The sequence below is a fragment of the Gigantopelta aegis genome, chromosome 3 (genome assembly GCF_016097555.1).
Source record: "Gigantopelta aegis isolate Gae_Host chromosome 3, Gae_host_genome, whole genome shotgun sequence".
NCBI classification, from domain to species: domain Eukaryota; kingdom Metazoa; phylum Mollusca; class Gastropoda; order Neomphalida; family Peltospiridae; genus Gigantopelta; species Gigantopelta aegis.
The window spans coordinates 14,936,511-14,958,642 of NC_054701.1; the positions used below are offsets into that span (position 1 = coordinate 14,936,511).

A 22,132-nucleotide genomic window follows, 5' to 3' on the forward strand; every position below is an offset into this window, starting at 1 on the left:
TAGCCTTATGTCCGATGGCTTAACCACAACACCACCAAGGCCGGTGTTATGAATCAAGTTTGGATTAACCAATTTTTGCATCGATGTCCTTTGAACTTAGGAGATATAAAAATGTGTTGGGTCTGGAAGAGGATATGTATTACTTTCAGAATTTGATTTATTAAGGGAGTTATCTCCCTTGGTTCTTGTATCTGTTGACAAAACTGGGAAAATTACACACATGCTTCTTAAAATTGGCCAACATTTTGAATTGACCAATAGATTATAACACCTAATTTCCTTCTACCTACTCAAATATTATATACAAGGCTTTTTATTCTTACAGATCTATTAAATACCAGCTCTATAACAAGGTGTTATATTTCTTCCAGGGTTATCAAATGTTGAAGAATGGTAAAGTGTACGGGTCTATCATCCCGCCGGATGTGAATAGTTTACGAATCAGTGACGTCTCTCTCGGGGAGAAACTCAGTCTGCAGCTGATAGCCCTGACGGAACACCCAGTCGGGAAAGACACACGACAGTCACTTGACTTGGAGAAGGATTCTGGGATTGATGGGGTCAGTCAGCCGGACGAGAAGCCAGTTTCGGGTAAGATTTTAAGGAAGTTTTTTCTTGTTTGCTTTTTTTTTTTTCATTTCTAAAACAGTTTAAAAGCACATATTTAGTAGCACAGTTTGTAGTTGTACTATGTAGTATTTTCAAATACTGTAAACTGGATTAAAATTGTGACATGTTTTTTGGTGTAAATTACCTTAGCGCCTGTTTCTGATGTGTAAAGTTTGTGAACTATTGGTATCTGCAATGCATATTTGCAATTCAAATAATGTGTGATTATAAATTTCATGACTTGAGGTTGGATGCAAACAATGTTTTTCCCAGTTTACAATACTTTATTATTTTGAAAAAAAATTCAATAATCATCATCTTCTTGAAATTGAAGTTTCTTGACTGAATGAAAAAAACATAGGTAATCAAATTAATCAAACCAATAGATCTGTGTATTTAAGCAGTTGAAGTCCTGACTGGGTTACATTGGTATTCTTGTGCTCTGAACACACTCGGTCAAAGGTACATTTGTTCCAAAGAAAACAGATAAATATTCCTCCATTAATAAAAGAAATGTGAATCGGAATATTCAAAAACAAAATATGAAGAAATTAAATAATATCAAATAAGTAAATCCTGTTTTTCTATTTCTTGTTGGATGCTGCATTCTTGAATGTAAAATATAGTTTTCAGTCAGTGGTTAATTTACTGGTGCCTTACAGCTGAGTAGGTTCAATCTTCCATTGTTTCTTTAAATATTTGCATAATATCTTTGCACAAATAGTGCAGAAATTAGACTCAAGTAAAACATTTTACAGTATTTTTTTCATTTAATTACAAATTCAATATTTTAACATTTTTGTTTACAGGTAGTGTACACACTAGATGCATTTTTATTTCATTTAGTTTAATAACTTTAGGTTTTTGCTTTGATATTGATTTTAGTACTAGAGAAATGGAATCCCAAATCATTAAAGTTGACAAATGATTTATCATGGTAATAAAAGCAATTAAGATTTTTTTTAAATGTGCCTTTATCAGCTCATGTCTAAGCTAAAAAATGTAGGCTGAATTTACAAAGCGTGTTTTTGTCTTACTAAAAAGGTTTTAACTGCCGTATTTCCTCTAATAAGTGCCTGGGCACTTATTCATTTTAAAATGGTCGCAGACCCGGTGCTTATTGGAGACTGGCACTTACTAGCGGTTATACATTTTATGACAAGAAGTGATAAAAAGGGACCCATCATTTTTAATAAGTTTTTTTTTGTTGTTTTTTTAAATTTTGCCAGGGAGTAATCAGTTTTTGGCTGCCTTACCCAGTGTTTATTGGAGGCCCGGCACTTATTAGAGGCCCAGACTTTATTTTGTTGCAAAGTGTTAAGATTCGGCGCTTATTTGAGGCCCGGTGCTTATTAGAGGAAATACGGTACATACATTTACAACACTTTAAGAAAAACAGCCTTCATAAATTTGGGCCTAAATGTACAAGAAAGGAAAGGAATGTGGAACAACACAGCCTAGTTTAATCCACAGATATTTGCTTTCAAACATATGGTTATTTTGAAAGAAGGGAAGATTAAGATTGTTGCCTTGTTCTGGGAAAATGGGTACTGGACATCCCAATGGGAAGACCAAAATACTTGTCATAACATCTCACTAGTAGTTCAGAAGATTGTGATGAAAAGTTTGGATGGTTCACCAAAAACAGTTCGAACATAGTTAATTACGAAATTTGGAAAGTCAAAGAATTTAAGTTTCGAGTTATAAATAGTATGTTTGTACTTTTTGAAATAAAATGCAAATACTGTATTACCAATGGCTTTGTATAACATCACATTTTGTAGTTTGTTTTGTTTTGTTTTGCTCTGTTTTGTTTTTATTGATTTACAATTAACACTTTCACTGCAGCAAGCACAAGCCGAATATCAAACAAATTCATAACCTTTGATCTTAACGGCATTCTGACTTCTGATTGGCCAACAGTGACCAAGGGTAAATCTCATCGCTAGCTTTGCATTGTAGCGAATGTATAGCATAGTTTATATATGTTGTATGTGTTTTCCAATATACGTAGAATTACTAACAAGCTTAGTGAATTGTAACTGCATGTGTGATTACAAAATTAAATAACACCCATGCTGCTTGTAACAATTATGTTTGGTTGAATAATTATAGTCCTGATCAACCTAAACCTTAGTCTGAACAGGAGAATGGGAGCACTATGTTAATAAAACCTGCAATACCAATCTATATCTATAGATTAACAACACACTCAAAACATTTTAATTACAGTTATATGATGTCGGATATTTATTGTATAACATTTAGTGAAATATCTTAAAATATCAGTGAAATAAAAGTGTTAGCAGTCACTCAGTGACGATAACACATTTTAGAGTGAAAATTTCACTATTTCACTCTAATATGTGTTATCGTTACTGTAGAAAGTGTTATCTTCACTGTAAGAAAGCTGGAACTATTTTGCTGCTGGCATTTTAAAAATAAAGGTAAATTGCCAAAAGTTGTATAATAAATAGAAAATTTCATGTTTTTTGTCAAATATGATTTATATCTCATCTCGTGAAGTTTGCAATCATATCACACTTGTCGTGCAAGTGCGACTCGTGAGATATGATTGCAAACTTCACTTGATGAGATATAAATCATATTTGACAAAAAACATGAACTATTGTCTATATTGTTAATGACCACACAGATAACAAGAGAGAAAATCCACTGTCATCACTCCATGGGTTACTCTTTTTGATTAATAGCAAGTGATATTTTTTATGCACCATCCCACAGACAGGATAGTACATACCACAGCCTTTGTTACACTAGTTGGAGAGCACTGGCTAGAATAATGTGTAGTCTAAAAGGCCCATTGACATAGATCAATTCAAGATCAATCACCCATCAAGTGAGTGCTATACCACTAGCCTACATCTCTCCTTTATGATATTCCAGTCTGATCAAGGCAGGCAATCACAGGTTTTTCATGACTAGTTTCCTAACTCTTAGTTCAGTAATAGTCTGGATTGATCAAGACTACCTAATGTATGCATGTTTTGGCTTTTGGGAAGTTGGGTGGCCTTTTGGTGTTGTATAAGAGGTTGTGTACCTGTATACCAAATAATTTTGTGTTACATTCTTCTCCTTTATAGCTACAAGTACATGTAAATAAATTTAAACATTTTAAAGGCAATTTGCCACTTAAAAGTTTGATACTTTTTCTGTGTTTTGCTTATGCAGATAACATGGTTATAAGGAGTGTGTTGTACCTTTGAGCAAAGATAAAAGCATTATATGTTAATTCCTTTTTAAAAAAAGACACTTGATTGTTCTGTTTACTTAAAAGATTAAAGAAACTCCTGATATTGTCAACCATAGTATATTATATCATACTAAAGTATGTTGGAATCAAAAGGGAACCGATGAATGGGCAAATGAATAATGTTAAAACTCATATGAAAACATATTCAGTTTTAACCCCATACCATCTCAAGTAAAAACAAATTGCAAAAAATTTCAGTTCAAATATAAACGTTTCTTAACAAATTGTTATCAAGTTCTGTACGTTAAATCTCATTTTTGATACAGGGGTGAAAGCAATTGATGGAACAGCCAAGGCGAAGTAATTACAGTTCTGTCTTTAGTGTCAATATTCTCAGCTTATTTTCGTGCTTATATCCAATTAAGGTTCAAGCATGTTGTCCTGGGCATAATCCTCAGCTACAGTGGGTTTGTTTTTAGTGGTCAGTGGTTAGTGAAAAAGAATAGGGTGTAGTAGTCTTACACCTACCCATTGAATCATTAAAACTCATTCTGGGTGGGAACTGGTACTGGGCTGCGAACCCAGTACCTACCAGCCTTATGTCTGATGTCTTAACCACGACACCACCGAGGCCGGTACCGGGCTGCGAACCCAGTACCTACCAGCCTTATGTCTGATGTCTTAACCACGACACCACCGAGGCCGGTACCGGGCTGCGAACCCAGTACCTACCAGCCTTATGTCTGATGTCTTAACCACGACACCACCGAGGCCGGTACCGGGCTGCGAACCCAGTACCTACCAGCCTTATGTCTGATGTCTTACCCACGACACCACCGAGGCCGGTACCGGGCTGCGAACCCAGTACCGACCAGCCTTATGTCTGATGTCTTAACCACGACACCACAGTGGCCGGTGCCGGGCTGCGAACCCAGTACCTACCAGCCTTATGTCTGATGTCTTAACCACGACACCACCGAGGCCGGTGCCGGGCTGCGAACCCAGTACCTACCAGCCTTATGTCTAATGTCTTAACCACGACACCACCGAGGCCGGTGCCGGGCTGCGAACCCAGTACCTACCAGCCTTATGTCTGATGTCTTAACCACGACACCACCGAGGCCGGTGCCGGGCTGCGAACCCAGTACCTACCAGCCTTATGTCTGATGTCTTAACCACGACACCACCGAGGCCGGTGCCGGGCTGCGAACCCAGTACCTACCAGCCTTATGTCTGATGTCTTAACCACGACACCACCGAGGCCGGTGCCGGGCTGCGAACCCAGTACCTACCAGCCTTATGTCTGATGTCTTAACCACGACACCACCGAGGCCGGTGCCGGGCTGCGAACCCAGTACCTACCAGCCTTATGTCTGATGTCTTAACCACGACACCACCGAGGCCGGTACCGGGCTGCGAACCCAGTACCTACCAGCCTTATGTCTGATGTCTTAACCACGACACCACCGAGGCCGGTACCGGGCTGCGAACCCAGTACCTACCAGCCTTATGTCTGATGTCTTAACCACTACACCACCGAGGCCGGTACCGGGCTGCGAACCCAGTACCTACCAGCCTTATGTCTGATGTCTTAACCACGACACCACCGAGGCCGGTACCGGGCTGCGAACCCAGTACCTACCAGCCTTATGTCTGATGTCTTAACCACGACACCACCGAGGCCGGTAGTGTCAATATTAATTCACGTAAAACTACTGGGTACCGACTTTAGCTGTTCCAAGAGTTTGTCTTCACCCCTGTATACAAAAATGAAATTTGATCTATACAATTTGTTGGTAATTTGTTAAGAATTTTAATAGACATTTATTTTAAATGGAGTTGCAACTTGGTATGGGTTTAAAAGTCAATAATATGTTTCAACATTATTCATTATAGAGTTACATGGCAATTCATCGGTTTCCTTTTGTCGTAAATGAATTACAGACATGTGTCTTCATTTATAAATATCTGAAATCTGAAATCCATTACATCTGGAATACATTGTCTGCATTAAAAAGATAATTTCTACGTCTGAATATTGTTCAGCTCATATTGTTTGTATCAGTTGTAGTTCCATCTTTAAAATAAAATGGTCAGTTGCATTTTAAACGGAAAATCATTCTAAATCTATTTTCAAGTAAATCAGTATATTTGTCAATAATGTGAAAATGTTCTTGTAAATAATATACTTATAATATTAATAAATATAAAATATTTACATTACAGTAACTGATATTGATGTTATGTACCATGTAACTGTTTTGCTTTGTACATTACAGTTGTTAAAATATAATGTGTGTATAATACTAATGTTATGTACCATATAACTATCTAATAATAATAATAATAATAATAATAAATGATTTATTTATTGAGGGTAACACGGTTGGTTAGCAAATGCTGATCTTCCCTGAGGCCTTCAGGTTCTAAATTGAGAAATATTTAATACCATATATATGTACAGTTAATTTCCAAAATGCAATATATCCATTTAAGTCAATTTGAGAAAACTTTTTTTGTTGAAACATGACTATCACGCAAGCATAGTTTTAAGATTCCATATAATGGGCATAGATGGGCATTTTGATGAAAACTCTATTTAATTGTTCTATTGCTGGGTTGTACTAACATGAGTATACCTTAACTGCACAATTTAGAAATTGGTGTAGATTGCATTTTTGAAATGAACTCATCATATATATATATATCTGTCTTGGTTTGTACGGTAAATTGTATTGTTTGTTTAGTGATGTGTCTTGATTTATATTGTTTGTGTAGTGATGTGTATTGATTTGTATTGTTTGTTTAACGATGTGTGACCGCGTTGTTTCAGATATTTTCACGGGTGACCGCTACACGGGATGCAAGCCGGGCCAGCCACTGGTGGTTCACTACACAGGACTGGTGCAGGCGCCACTGGAAGTCTGGTGTGAAATGGTGTCCGGACACTCAGCTCTGATTGTGTGGAACACCGGTAAGATTCAACAAACCACTTCCCCATCACACAGAAATATTGGCTTTCTTTCTTCATTGTTTTGTATCCCAACACTACCTAATATATTCATATACTTCCTTTGTTTGAACACTGGTAAGATTTAACAAACCACTTCCCCATCACACAGAAATATTGGCTTTCTTTCTCCATTGTTGTTTAATTGACAAATTGTATCCCAACACTACATAATATACTTTGTCAAAAAATAAACGCATAGGTGATAGGGAAAGAAGAAAAGTGTTTGATTTTACAAAATATCGTTTTTTTGTACAATGTTGCTGAATGACCAAGTTTGTTAATGTTCCTGGAATGGGACAGCATGTCCAAATGCACCCTAAAACAAATATAATGCACGTTGTGCGACAATTGCGGATTCAGAGACTCATTCAGTCATTGCCAAGGATATGTCGTACAGTGATTGCTGCAGCTGGTGGCCACACACGGTACTGATTTCATCGCCCTCGGACGACGCTGTTTGGTGACGATTTACATAATATATTCATATACTTCCTTTCTTTGAACACTGGTAAGATTTAACAAACCATTTCCCCATCACACAGAAATATTGGCTTCCTTTCTCCATTGTTTAATTGACAAATTGTATCCCAACACTACATAATAATCATGCTCATGTATTTACCTTTGGTTGAAACCCAATAGCGAATGTGTATTTTTGTGCTGGGGTGTCATTAAACATTCATTCATTCATTTGTTCATTAATTAATTAATTAATTAATTTATTTATTTATTCATTCATTCATTCATTCATTCTCGATACCCATTCGGCTATTTCTGATTCCAGCCAATGCATCACGACTGGTATATCAAAGGTCGTAGTATGTGCTATCCTGTCTGTGGGATGGTGCATATAAAAGATCACTTGCTACTAATTGAAAAATGTAACAGGTTTCCTATCTAAGACTATATGTCAAAATTACCAAATGTTTGACATCCAATAGCCGATGATTAATAAATTAATGTGTTCTAGTGGTGTCGTTAAACAAAACAAACACTACATCTACGTACTTTGTACACCATAATTAAATATCTACTTTAAGCCCTACCTGTGAGAAACTAGTAAATGTATCATAAATACACACACACACACACACACACACACACACACACACATTAACTACCTGTCCGAAACTATATTGAATTCTATTGAAAATGCACTGGTAAGATTATTGTGGTAAAAAGGAGAAAACAATTTTTTAATTGATTTTGTAAAACTATGTATTTTGGTAAGCACTTTAATAGATTTCGGCATATTTCATGCTTAGCCTGTCACAGACTAATCTAGGCAAAAATCCCAAGACTAATATAGGTAAAAATTCCAAGTCTTTTCTCTGTGGCATTAGTAGATAGCTGAACATTTTAAGCCTACCTGTCAAAGACTAATACACTTCAAGCCCTGATCAACCATTACATGAACTGGGCTCTTTTCTTAGACTTGTGTACATAGCTGGATATTTGAAGCCCACAGGTCAGAGATTAGTTTATAGCTAAACATTTCAAGCCCTGATCTTCCAGTACATGAACTGTGTTCTATTCTTAGACTTGTGTACATAGCTGGATATTTGAAGCCCACAGGTCAGAGACTAGTTTATAGCTAAACATTTCAAGCCCTGATCTTCCAGTACATGAACTGTGTTCTATTCTTAGACTTGTGTACACACTGTTATCTATAAAACTGTTCCACTGCATTGTGTATTACAAACAAGGTTTTTGTTATCAGTATGAGTTCATGTGCCATAAAGAATTATGACATTTGCCTTCTGTTGATCTCTTGAGGTTAATTTATGACTGGCTTACAAGGTTTGGTTCTAGCCTGAAATACTGGGGGTGGGGCAATGAAAAAAACAACCCAGAATCAGGCAGGGCAACACATAGTGGGGGTGTAGGGTGGGGAAGGGCAATTGCCACCCCAGAAAAATACACCTGAAGAAAACCCTGTGTTACTTTTTCCTGATTCTTTCTTCTTCTTTTTTTACACCCCCACCCTCAGTAATATAAGTTAGATGTGACTCTGTCATAGTACAGCAATAAGAGGGTTCTCTCCAGCTAGACATAAAGTGCCTAAATTCCTTCATCAAAAATGCGCACCCATTCTCTTTGGTTTAATCCTACGGTACATACCAAATTCCATAGCACCATACCACCCTCCGCCTGTTACCGGCTACGGTCGGACTGCTGGTGCTCCCTTACACCTGCCAGTACAGGCAGTCCACCCTCCACCCCACCCCACCACTTTCCTGTCCTGGACGGCGGAGCCAGCCGAGCCAGCCGAGGCCGGCACCTGTGCTCAGGACAAGCGTGCTCTACAACAGTTTGTTCTGAATGTGCACGTTAACACTTTTACTTACTTACCTGTACATATGCCTTTGAAAAAAGGGGTGGGATTTAGGTTAATAGGTAGAACACTTGCCAGACGTGATTGGATTCCCCCCATACAACCAGTTCCCCCAGCATGGTGTGTCAAATGTTGTGGTATGTGTTGTCCTATCTATGGGAAAAGATCCCTTGCTGCAATTGGACAAATGTAGCAGGTTTCATCTGAAGACTACAGGGGCAAGACGTAGCCCAGTGGTAAAGCGTTCGCCTGATGCGCGTTCGGTTTAGGATCAATCCCCATCGTTGGGCCCATTGGGCTATTTCTCGTTCCAGCCAGTGCATCACGAATGGTATATCAAAGGCCGTGGTATGTGCTATCCTGTCTGGGATGGTGCATATAAAAGATCCCTTGCTGCTAATCGAAAAGAGTAGCCCATGAAGTGGAGACAGCGGGTTTCTTCCCTCAATATTTGTGTGGTCCTTAACCATATGTCTGATGCCATATAACCGTAAATAAAATGTGTTGAGTGCGTCGTTAAATAAAACATTTCCTACCTTCCAGAAGACGACATGTCAGAATTACTAAATGTTTGACATCCAACAAACTGTTATGAATTAATCAGTGTGTTCTAGTGCAAGGTGTCACTACATTAACTTTCTGAACTGAAAGGATACTTCTACACTAAAATCACTGACACCTAGTCATATATTTTCCCCAAAGGAAACACCCACACACACACCCAAGTTCCTCATTGTATACAGCACCGGTTTAGTTGATATGATAAGAGTGAAAACTGGCAGGCTGTATACAGCAGAAAAATGATTTATTAGTATTCCGTTTGATAAGCACCATTGTATTGGCAATAGAGGTGCCACTTTCGTCTGCATATGAGCTGCGTTTATTGACTTTCCCTTTGATACTTTATTTAATATTGGTGACAGTGGAACTAGGAACTGGGCCACTGTTACTGTTAGATGGTCAGCTTGTTTCTTCTGTTGCTTTCATACACATAGATTTATTATGTTGTGAAAGCTTCTATAGTTACACATGTGAGTATATGTAGTGAGTAAAATATTGTTTAATAATTTCTTTTAAAAGTTAGCGTGAACATCCATACTGATTGACAGGACTCATTCAGTGGTATAGGAGGCTTAGTTTTATCTCCAGTTCAATTGACTACCGGTACCTGAAAATAATTTCCAATCACATTGGCAGACTTTCCGGAAAGATCTTGAAACTGATTTCTGTAATATCCTAGACTTGTAATTCATATTGTAGTAAGTCACTGCTATGTAAAATACGAATTATAAAAGAAATTGTTTTGTTTAACGACACCACTAGAGCACATTGATTAAAAAATAAGAGTAAGTAATATGATAATTGTCAGTATCATATTTGTGGGGTTATTTTCACATCTCCTTTGATTAGCTGGAGGTACGATGTAGCTCAGTGGGATTGACTTCCTTCTTTCTTTCTTTCTTTTTTTTCTTTCTTTCTTTCTTTCACTTATTTTCGTGCTTATACCCAATTAAGGTTCAAGCACGCTGTCCTGCGCACACACCTCAGCTATCTGGGCTGTCTGTCCAGGACAGTGGGTTAGTTATTAGTTGCATATAAAAGATTGCTGCTCTGTGGTGGTATGGTATGGACAGCCTATTTGGCAGCTGTTTGTTTTTGTCTAGATAAAAAGAGTTAATGTTTGTTTTGGTCTAAATAAAAAGAGTTAATGTTTGTTTTTGTTTAGATAAAAAGAGTTAATGTTTGTTTTTGTTTAGATAAAAAGAGTTAATGTTTGTTTTTGTTTAGATAAAAAGAGTTAATGTTTGTTTTTGTCTAGATAAAAAGAGTTAATGTTTGTTTTTGTTTAGATAAAAAGAGTTAATGTTTGTTTTTGTTTAGATAAAAAGAGTTAATGTTTGTTTTTGTTTAGATAAAAAGAGTTAATGTTTGTTTTTGTCTAGATAAAAAGAGTTAATGTTTGTTTTGTTTAACAACATTACATTGATTTATTAACCATTGTTAATATGGGATGTTAAACATTTGGTAATTTAAACGTAGTCTTAGAGAGGTAACCAGCTGTATTTTTCCATTAATAGCAAGGGATCTTATATATTCACTATCCAACAGACAGGATAGCACATACCATGACATTTGACATACCAGTTGTGGTGCCCACTGACTGGGATAGATCCTAGACCTACTGCACATCAGGCAAGCACTTTTCCACTGGGCTGTATCCCACCCTTTGTCTAGATCATGTATGAATATAACAACTCTGGACACTTTTCCACTGGGCTGTATCCCACCCTTTGTCTAGATCATGTATGAATATAACAACTCTGGACACTTTTCCACTGGGCTGTATCCCACCCTTTGTCTAGATCATGTATGAATATAACAACTCTGGACACTTTTCCACTGGGCTGTATCCCACCCTTTGTCTAGATCATGTATGAATATAACAACTCTGGACACTTTTCCACTGGGCTGTATCCCACCCTTTGTCTAGATCATGTATGAATATAACAACTCTGGACACTTTTCCACTGGGCTGTATCCCACCCTTTGTCTAGATCATGTATGAATATAACAACTCTGGACACTTTTCCACTGGGCTGTATCCCGCCCTTTGTCTAGATTTTGTATGAATATAACAACTCTGGACACTTTTCCACTGGGCTGTATCCCGCCCTTTGTCTAGATTTTGTATGAATATAACAACTCTGGACACTTTTCCACTGGGCTGTATCCCACCCTTTGTCTAGATGATGTATGAATATAACAACTCTGCACACCAAATAGCCATGCATAGTTTAAAATGTAGGGGTGGGATTTAACTCAGTTGGTTGAGTGCTCGCCTGAGGTGCTTGCATCACAGGATTAAACCACCTCAGTGTATCCATTCAACTGATAGGGTTTTTTCTTATTCCAAGCAATGCACCACAACTGGTCAAATGCCATGGTATGTGCTTTCCTGTCTGTGGGAAAGAGCATATAAAAGATCCCTTGCTGCTAATCGAAAAGAGTAGTCCATGAAGCGGCGACAGTGGGTTTCCTCTCTCAATATCTGTGTGGTCCTTTACCATATATCTGACGCCATATAACCGGAAATAAAATGTGTTGAGTGCATCATTAAATAAAACATTTCCTTCCTTCCTTCCTTCATTCTGTTCGACCCAGGTTTGTTGTGTTGCCATGAAGTTAAATCTGCTTTCCCTTTATCTATTCATCTATTCACTTAGACTGCATAATGACATATTCGGTTCACTGCACTCCCACACTGACACTAGGTTTGACCATACAGGTATATGTTTATATTATTGAAAAAAACGCACATTGTACAAGACTGTGTGGAATAGCATGAGTCTGTATAGCTTGTCCCAGACATAAAACAGTAGATTTACACATTCCTGTGTGTATTATAAACTCATCTATTGAGATATGCAAACGGTTTGGTGGAAGAGAAATAATGGTTTTAGGTTGAATATATCAACAATTCTATTCATTGTTATAATATGGAGTAGTAGTTAGGTTGGCCAAATTGCTAAATATGAATTGAAATGGAATTCATTGATAGAGATTATTATACGAGCTTGTGTGTCGTTCTGATTTTATGAAACGTGTGTCGGGATTTTTGTATTGCCCAAGCGTAAAATCAGTACAACTCACATGCGAGTGTAATAATTTCTTTATTATCCATATTATTGTTGTTGTTTTCTTTATGAATAACAAGACCCAACTCAAAATGTTGCAGCCACAACTAGAAGGAGACGATGAAATGACATCATATTTCAAATGCACAGTCTGAGCTAGGACTGGAGAAGCAACGTCATTATGACGTCGCTTCCCAATATTACGTCATTACACTTGTTATTACACGTGTGCTTCGTATGATTATTATTAACTTGGTTATGTTGAACCATGTGGATAATAAATTATATTATTTCACAAAAACGTTTGCTACAATATGACCACTCCTCATACTGAAAGGGTGAGGTGTGTAATTGAAAGCATGGAAAGTGGACATCTATTTCTACTGAGGTTCTTTGGTTATAAGATCAAACCTCTCAGTGGACCTATTCTCTGATAGGTTTTTTCTCAACCAGTGACCCATGACTGGTATATCAAAGGTTGTGGTATGTCCTGCCCTGTCTGCCAGAAAGTGCATATAAAAAAAACCCACCTTGTTGCAAATGGAGAAACGAAGCTGGCTTTCTCAAAGACAATATTTATTTCAGAATTACCAAATCTTCGACATTCAATAGCCAATGACCAATTAATCAATGTACTCAGCTGGTATCATTAAACAAAACAACCTATTTCTGCTGATTGCAGTGAGGTGAATAATTGAAATAATGCAAGGCAGCAGTAGTTGCTAATAACAACCACAGGTCAGTAGTAGGTCTACCACCTACTGATATTATGAAAATAGCCTCAAACATACCCCCCCCCCCCCCCCCCCCCCACCTCTCCAGCTTTCCCTGTGTTTTTGTTTCATTGACGTTACAGCCGAGTTCTTTGTTTGTAGCTGACAGGTGATATTTGTGTAGGACTGATCCTCATTGGGAATTAAGGAAAACTCTGGGATTGTAATAGAGAGATTAGTCTTCAGAGCTGGTGGTGTGACGTTTTTCCTGTCATTACTATTGTTATTACTCTTCTCTTGTCACTGCTGTTGTCAGTTCAACCAGACCAGGAAAAAACAAATCATCTTCGGCTCAATTCTTAAAGTGGGGTTTATCATGTTTAACTTCAAATCTCTCATAACCACGAGCACTCATTCTGTCACATATAAAGGCCAACGAAGTAGGACAGACACATAAACGTTGATATTTTCTGTTAAAAGTGTGTAGGAGTAAGAGACGTTTATACAGTGCTAAAAGGTGAAAGTATCTACAAGGTGAGAGAACTTTCACAAGGTTTTAGTCTTTAGCTAATTAATTATTAAAGGGGCATTCCTGAGTTTTCTGCAATTTTTATGATGTTATTAACTAACAGAGACTTTTTAATGATTGTAATTACATATCAAATATATATTTCTGCATAAAATATTAGTGGCTGTATATTAAACATGTTTCTGATCGTTCTAATATTAGTACTAGGTTAGTTTCATTTTATTTCCTAAAATAATTTTTTTCGTACGTACGAAATTATTTGAAGACAAATTCCAATTTAGGCTTCTTACAAATATTAAGACAACCAGAAATGCATTGAATATACAGACACTGATATTCTAAACAAGATACTTTTTTCTTTTAATATTTACTATAGGGAATGAAAAAAAGAAGATATGGATGAAAAGAAAATTGTGTCAGGATATTTTCTGTTTTCATTACATTTGAAAAAGTGGAACACATATTTCAACTGATTTATTCAGTTTATATATGACAATATTTTTCAGACCACACCAGTAAGGTTCACTTTGTGTGTTAATAATGTTGTGTATGACGATGTTTTCCAGAACACTCCAGCAAGGCTCACTTCGTGCGACCGGACTGCTACCAGGTGACGTGGTGGCCGGGTGACACGGCGCAGGATGACATCAACAGCGACAGCACCGAGGAGGATCACCTGCTGATCACCAACCTGAGGCCATGCACGGCGTACACCGTGATCGTGGAGGCGAGGAAGATGGAGAAATACACAGACATGGATGAGGGATCAAGTACGTACACCAGTAGATTAACAATACACAAACATGGATGAGGGATCAAGTACGTACACCAGTAGATTAACAATACACAGACATGGATGAGGGATCAAGTACGTACACCAGTAGATTAACAATACACAGACATGGATGAGGGATCAAGTACATACACCAGTAGATTAAAAACAATACTCAGACATGGATGAGGGATCAAGTACGTACACCAGTAGATTAACCATACACAGACATTGATGAGGGATCAAGTACGTACACCAGTAGATTAAAAACAATACACAGACATGGATGAGGGATCAAGTATGTACACCAGTAGATTAAAAACAATACACAGACATGGATGAGGGATCAAGTACGTACACCAGTAGATTAAAAACAATACACAGACATGGATGAGGGATCAAGTACGTACACCAGTGGATTAAAAACAATACACAGACATGGATGAGAGATCAAGTACGTACACCAGTGGATTAAAAACAATACACAGACATGGATGAGGGATCAAGTATGTACACCAGTAGATTAAAAACAATACACAGACATGGATGAGGGATCAAGTACGTGCACCAGTAGATTAACAATACACAGACATGGATGAGAGATCAAGTACGTACACCAGTAGATTAAAAACAATACACAGACATGGATGAGGGATCAAGTATGTACACCAGTAGATTAAAAACAATACACAGACATGGATGAGAGATCAAGTACGTACACCAGTAGATTAACAATACACAGACATTGATGAGGGATCAAGTACGTACACCAGTAGATTAAAAACAATACACAAACACTGATGAGTGATCAAGTATGTACATAGTAAATACACAGAGATTGACGAGGGATCAAGTATGTACAATACACAGACACTGACAAGGGATCAAGTATGTACAATACACAGACACTGACGAGGGATCAAGTATGTACAATACACAGACACTGACGAGGCATCAAGTATGTACAATACACAGACACTGACGAGGCATCAAGTATGTACAATACACAGACACTGATGAGGCATCAAGTATGTACAATACACAGACACTGACGAGGGATCAAGTACATACACATGGTAGATTTAGAGATTTTTAAAATTAAGAATAATACACGGACGTTATAATTAGGAAAATTCATTTTAGCAATTAGCAAATACCAATATGCATTAAAATAAACTTTAAATGTTTCCTTTTTTATTATTAGTTCCCTACCAGTCCAACTGGAGGGAACTATAGGTTTCATCTCCATCCTTCTGTTTGTCTGTCTATCCATCCATCTGTCCCACATATAGTTTTCCGGATGTTTTTTTTTAGAATGCTTTGAGATATCGAGCTAACATTTTGTGTATGGCTTTATCATGGATTGTTATAGATCAAGGTTGACTTTAATGATGATTTACCCATTTTTGACAATTCATTTTCAGTTGTCACAAGCTTTAGCAAGTGACAATGTAATTTATTTCACAAGGAACATAAACATGATACAAAATGGTAGCGAGTTTATTATCCTATTTATTACCCATAAGCAATTTCAATTTATTGATTAATGTTTTGATAAGGTCATAGTGTACCAATCGTATGACGTCATGATATGAACTCGAAGTGTTATGTCCCACTGGACGTTCTAATTGGATATATCACATATATGATCCAAGATATTTTTAACCATATGGGTAATAAATGTATCGCACATAATATTATGTACTGGGACTTTTAAATGGGAATTCCTTTTTTATTTTTACTGTAGTTAGTGCCTTTTATTTATTGACGTCATATATAATTTACAAATTATGTCACATCATTTTTGAAACATTACACAAGGCTGCTGCAGAGTATGATTATTAACGTAAAGTAAATCCATGAAAGGAGTATTAAGCATAGATTTAAGAAAGTGTTGTTATGGCGTTAAATTAAAAACCGTTTTTGTAAAACATAAAAGAAGGTATGTAATAAATACAGAACTTCACATACGTTGTTTTCGCTTCCTATTTATTGTACTCATTTATTTTGCTCAAGAGTATACCACTTGACTGCAATAAATAGGAAGCTAAAACAACGTATGTGAAGTTCTGTATATGTATTTCCTGTTACAGTTCGTACTGGACTGAAAGCACCAGTGTTGTATGGGATGGGACTTGAATCCAGTACCTCTCAGGTGACATGCCCCATCTACTACCAAGACCAGTTGTAACAGTGTTATTTGTCTTCTGTTGCAGGTATGAAAGAGACCCCAGATGGACTCAATGCTTTTATCCTGACCGCCAAATCTGAGCAACTAGCTATCAAGACCGCCAGTCCTCCAGACCCCCCGCGGAACCTGGGGGTGGTTGCCACCACATGTAACAGCCTCAAAGTAGCCTGGGATCAACCACTAGAGCATGGGGTGGAGGTCATTGGTTAGTGCAGTTTTCTGTCATAGTTTTCTTGGAATTTTTTTAAAGCAATGTAAAATGTATGATGTTTTAAAATTGTTGTAAATAATATGCAAATTAGTCATAGAGGTAGTGTGTGTGTGTGGGGGGGGGGGGGGAGGGGGGTAATAGAGTAGGTCATAGTGTAGATTTTCAGATTTGTATCATAATTTTCATTTTAATAGTCAGTTTTAATGAAAGTGGCATGCAAATAATTGTCTTGTAACAACAGATGTAAAATGTTTACAGTCTTTTTGAGAATTTTTTAAAGAAGGAGGAAGCAATGGAAAAGATGGTCTCATATTTTACTCTGAACCATTGTTGTTGATTTCTTAAATATACACCTTACTTTAGAAATATTTTATTAATTGCTTGATTTTAATGTTGAAGAGTAATAACAATTGAAAATTTTAGCATATTAATTTGGAGGAAATGTCCAATTTGTTATTATTTTGTTGCCATTCATTCATTCATTCATTCATTCATTCATTCACTCATTCATTCATTCATTCATTCATTCATTCATTCATTCTATTCAGTTTGTCATTCATTATTGAAATCACAAAATATTCACAGTGATATGATGTAGATATCCTTTTGGAGTATATAATTCATCTATCCATCCATTCCATTCATTCTGGTCCATTTCCATTCCCGTTCCCCGTCCGTTCATCAATTCTTATGTGTATCGTGTTTGTGTTCAGGTATCCACTTGGAGTGTGTATCTCTCAACACTAATGACCTACACCAGGTCATCCATCCATCCATTTACCCATCCATTTATCCATCCATTTATCCATCCATTTACCCATCCATCCATCCATCCATCCATCCATCCATCATACATTCATACATCCATCCATCTATCCATCATCCATCCATCCATCCATCCATCCATCCATCCATCCATCCATCCACCCATCCATCAATTGTTACCTATATTGTGTTTGTGTTCAGGTATCCACTTGGAGTGTATATCTCTCAACACTAACGACCCTCACCATATCAACGTGGACGTGATGCCTGATTCTAAAGATGCCAGCATTGAGAACCTGCATGAGAAGACCGACTACCTGATCCGAGTGATTGCCGTCACCGAGGAATACTTCGACCGTCTTCCGGACAAACACCGACACAAACGCCTGCACGCCATTCCCAGAGACTCTATCATATCCCCCGATGACTCGCCCTGGCTGCCAAACTCTAGTGTCTTAGCAAAAACGGCTGGCACCGAACCTCCGGCCAACCTGAAGGTCGTCAAGGCAACGCGTACCTCGTTGACCATATCGTGGACTCCACCACTGGTTTACGGGTCCAACAAGCTCCAGAGTCAGATTGTGCGGTGGGCGGACCTGAAGCGGAACCAGCACAAGGATGAGGACCTGGTCGTGGCGAGTCACGTGAACCTGCTGGCTACCGAGGACTCCCTTGTGATTGAGGACCTGTCCCCCGGGGTCCAGTACCGCGTGGTCGTCGAGGCGATAGTCAGCATCAAGACGTCGCTTGACCGCGAGAAGTGGGACTCGGGGATTGAGAAGTACCGGAGAACGGCCCATGTGATGTCGGCTCCTCTGTTGGCTCGGACTAGGGCTCCTATAGAACCTCCTCAAGTGCTGGTGATGTCGTACACCGAGAACACTGCCAATCTCTACTGGGAGAAGCCGCAGCTGATGTCCCTTGTTGGAAAGGATGAGGAAGGGAACCCAGAGTATCTGCGCCGGTACCTTGAGGGTTACAAGCTGGAGGTGAATGGAAAGCTGCAGTGCTGTCTTGGTCCGTCGGCTCAGAGCTGCACGCTGACCAAGTGCCGGCCCGGCAAGCTGTATGAGGTGGCCCTGGTGGCCATGACCTGTACAGAGGAGGTGAAGAAACAAAGGAAAATGAGGGTAAGTCATGCTAGTTAGTGATGTGATACCAGTTAGTGATGTGATACCAGTGTGTGATGTTATAACTTTAAATGTATAAGTTCTATAAATATTTTTGTTATTTGATGGTTTAGAAGATCTTTTTTTTCTTTTCTTTCTGCTACTGCCCCTTATCCTTTGCCTCCTTTGAATTCCATCTCATTTCTTCCCGATCTGGCAACTCCTCCTATCTTTCAACTTCTTTCGGTGTCCACCTCCACATCCCAGTCATGGTCTCTCCAACCGCGACATGTGCTTGTCTCTTGTGGCTATCTGTGCCACACACCTGTCATTCTTCATCAGCTTTTAGCTGTGGGCTTAGTCTGAAGATCTATTAATGTTAAAGCTATAATTTCAAAATATTTTTATTTGACAATATAGAATTTATTATATCATTATTTTACTTCCAGTGACACGCTATTTTTGTGTATCTTCTAGATGTAGTTCTTAATCCAGATCACATAAAATGTATTGGCTCTCTATGAACAACAAAAAAGTGGGATGCTTTCTCTACCAGTTTTTATAACAAAGTATTGCAAAACATGGTGAAAGACCTGTCATATCAAGGCATTTGAAGTCACAGGAGTGTATGACATAAATCAAATTGGGAAGCATGCTTATTTAATAATTCTATTATATATAGTCCTTGAATTATTGAAATTGTTAACACACATGTCATGTTTAATGTTAGAACTTAGGAAAATTCTGTGTTCTTTTTAAATGTTATAAAATAATAATTGTGTGTTTTTATCTTAATTGGTGTTGTTTGTATCTCCTTGACAGTACAGAGGATTTTTTAAGAACACCGACCCCCAGGACCTCGACTACACTGCTATCTTACAGGATGAGGATGACCTTGACGAGTCACCTTCAGACCCAGTAGAGGTCATCCTCCCTAGACACCAGGATGGTGAGTTGTAGTACTGAGCAGAATTGGTCACATCTTACACCTGTTTTGGTCACAAATATTAACATATTAGCTGAGAAAAAACAGTTTACTGTAAACCACTCATTTGTGAAAGGCAAGGTATCAAAAATATTTTACATCCTGCAAATTGAAAAACAATTATTATGGTTTCCAATAGTTTAAGGAGTTTAAAAAAAAAAGCAACATAATCTTTTTGACTGAAGTTCCTTCCTAACAAAAAAAACAACCAAAAATACTAAATGATATTCTCACATATCGGAATATTGTAGGTTATAAATCAGGGGTGGGAATTCTCCTCGGATCAGCTGTTTTCCTCTCATGGAACATTGCGTTTCCTCGCATTTTAATCGTCCTTTTCCTCCAAAATATGTCAGATGGCACAGATTTTTAACCTAGGATTTTAAGAATTTCCAGGACCCCTCTAGATTTTTTCTTTTTTATAGTTCACCAATTCTCACCTCTGATAAATAATTGTATGAAGTCTTTCAGGTTTTCCCTTGCCTTACATGTTATGTGTTTGTTTGTTTGTTTTCCAGGTTTCCTGTCGACCCTCACTGCCGAGTTTGAGTACCAGGCCGAGCGTGACAACAAGACATTCGGTGATGTCATCGTGTCGTGGACATGTCAGGGTGGACACACAAACCTCCTCAAGCAGTTCAGCATCGTCTGGTACTGCCAGGACGACCGGGTCATCCAGACACGATACGTCAACCCCGAGCAGACATCGTGCACCATTCCCATCACACGCATCAAGTAAGTAGAGTTAAACAGCTAAGGAATGAAGGGTGAAAATGATCTTGTAATTGTAATTTAATTTTAGTTACTTCATTTACTTAATGTCCCTTAGCATATCTTTGTTATCAGTTCATATAGGATCACCACACCTTGCATGCAAGTACAACTTGGGATTGCGGTGTGTCGCATATCATAACTAGGTTACCACAACCTACTTTTTATGCATTACTGCACATGAAAGGAAATTCTTGTCCAGAACATATCTTCCTTATCATTTCAAATAGGAACACCAAACTTTGCAGTCAAGTACAACTTGGGAAGGTGATGATATGTGTTCTATACCATAACTAGGTCACCATGACTTACTTTTGATGGGCATATCTTGTATATCATTGGTACTCTTGTTACACAAAACTTGGAAGTATTTTTTCAAAGAATCCATTAACTTTTTTGTATACAATTATAATCCAGTTTGAGTTAATCTCTCCTTAAATTTCTTAGTTTACATAAAATGTGGTGTATTATATATTATATTTTTTAATGAATCCATTAATAAGATTCTTTTCTTTTCTTGCTGTGAAAAATTTATATTAAGTAAAGATATTATAATATTTAAATGTTATAATTTTGTATTGCAGGTCTGTGTACAACATCACCGTGGAACCAGTCTACTACACCGACGTGATAGCTCAGCCAATCCAGAGTGTACAGATCATGATTCCCGGCCCGCCGGACGCCCCCGAGATCTTCCTCAAATCAGTCGAACCAGAGGAGTTCATTATTGAGTGGGGGGAACCCAAGCTGTTCGGTGGAGTCAAGATTAAAGCTTACCAGGTATCATTTCATTTCATTTCAACTTATTTTCGTGATTATGTCCAATTAAGGTTCAAGCACGCTGTCCTCGACACACCTCAGTTATCTGTTCTGTCTGTCCAGGAGAGTGGGTTAGTTGTTAGTGGTTTGTGAGAGAAAAGAGGGTGTAGTGGTCTTACATTGAGTCATTAAAACTCGCTTTAGGTGTGAGCCGGTACCTACCAGAACTATGTCCAATGGCTTAACCACAACACCTTCGAGGCCGGTTACCAGGTATCTGCAGATTGGTCTTCATTTTATAGCTTAAACATTGAGGGCCAAATTTTAAAAGGTTTTTTTTCTCCCATAGTCATGTATAAATTCTCGAAATAGCCATGTACATTTAATAAATTATCATAATTCATGTGCTTAACCACAATCACACAAATCTTATTATATTCACATTTAAGAATTTTTGTGTACTTAAAATAAACATGCTGTGATAACCTTTGGCAAATTTAGCCCCTTAATGTTAATACTTG

The 22,132-nt window shown here is 37.9% G+C and overlaps 1 protein-coding gene across 1 annotated transcript in view; it reads left to right on the forward strand.

Moving 5' to 3' along the window:
• LOC121367568 overlaps nucleotides 1-22,132 on the forward strand; it is a 109,184-nt gene that overhangs the window by 65,460 nt on the left and 21,592 nt on the right. Inside the window, exons 37-45 of the mRNA XM_041491824.1 lie at nucleotides 372-591; nucleotides 2,458-2,541; nucleotides 6,657-6,797; nucleotides 14,615-14,818; nucleotides 17,037-17,216; nucleotides 18,189-19,117; nucleotides 19,919-20,045; nucleotides 20,600-20,816; nucleotides 21,437-21,632. Of these exons, the coding sequence (XP_041347758.1) occupies nucleotides 372-591; nucleotides 2,458-2,541; nucleotides 6,657-6,797; nucleotides 14,615-14,818; nucleotides 17,037-17,216; nucleotides 18,189-19,117; nucleotides 19,919-20,045; nucleotides 20,600-20,816; nucleotides 21,437-21,632 (2,298 nt within the window). The remainder of the gene's footprint in view (nucleotides 1-371; nucleotides 592-2,457; nucleotides 2,542-6,656; nucleotides 6,798-14,614; nucleotides 14,819-17,036; nucleotides 17,217-18,188; nucleotides 19,118-19,918; nucleotides 20,046-20,599; nucleotides 20,817-21,436; nucleotides 21,633-22,132) is intronic.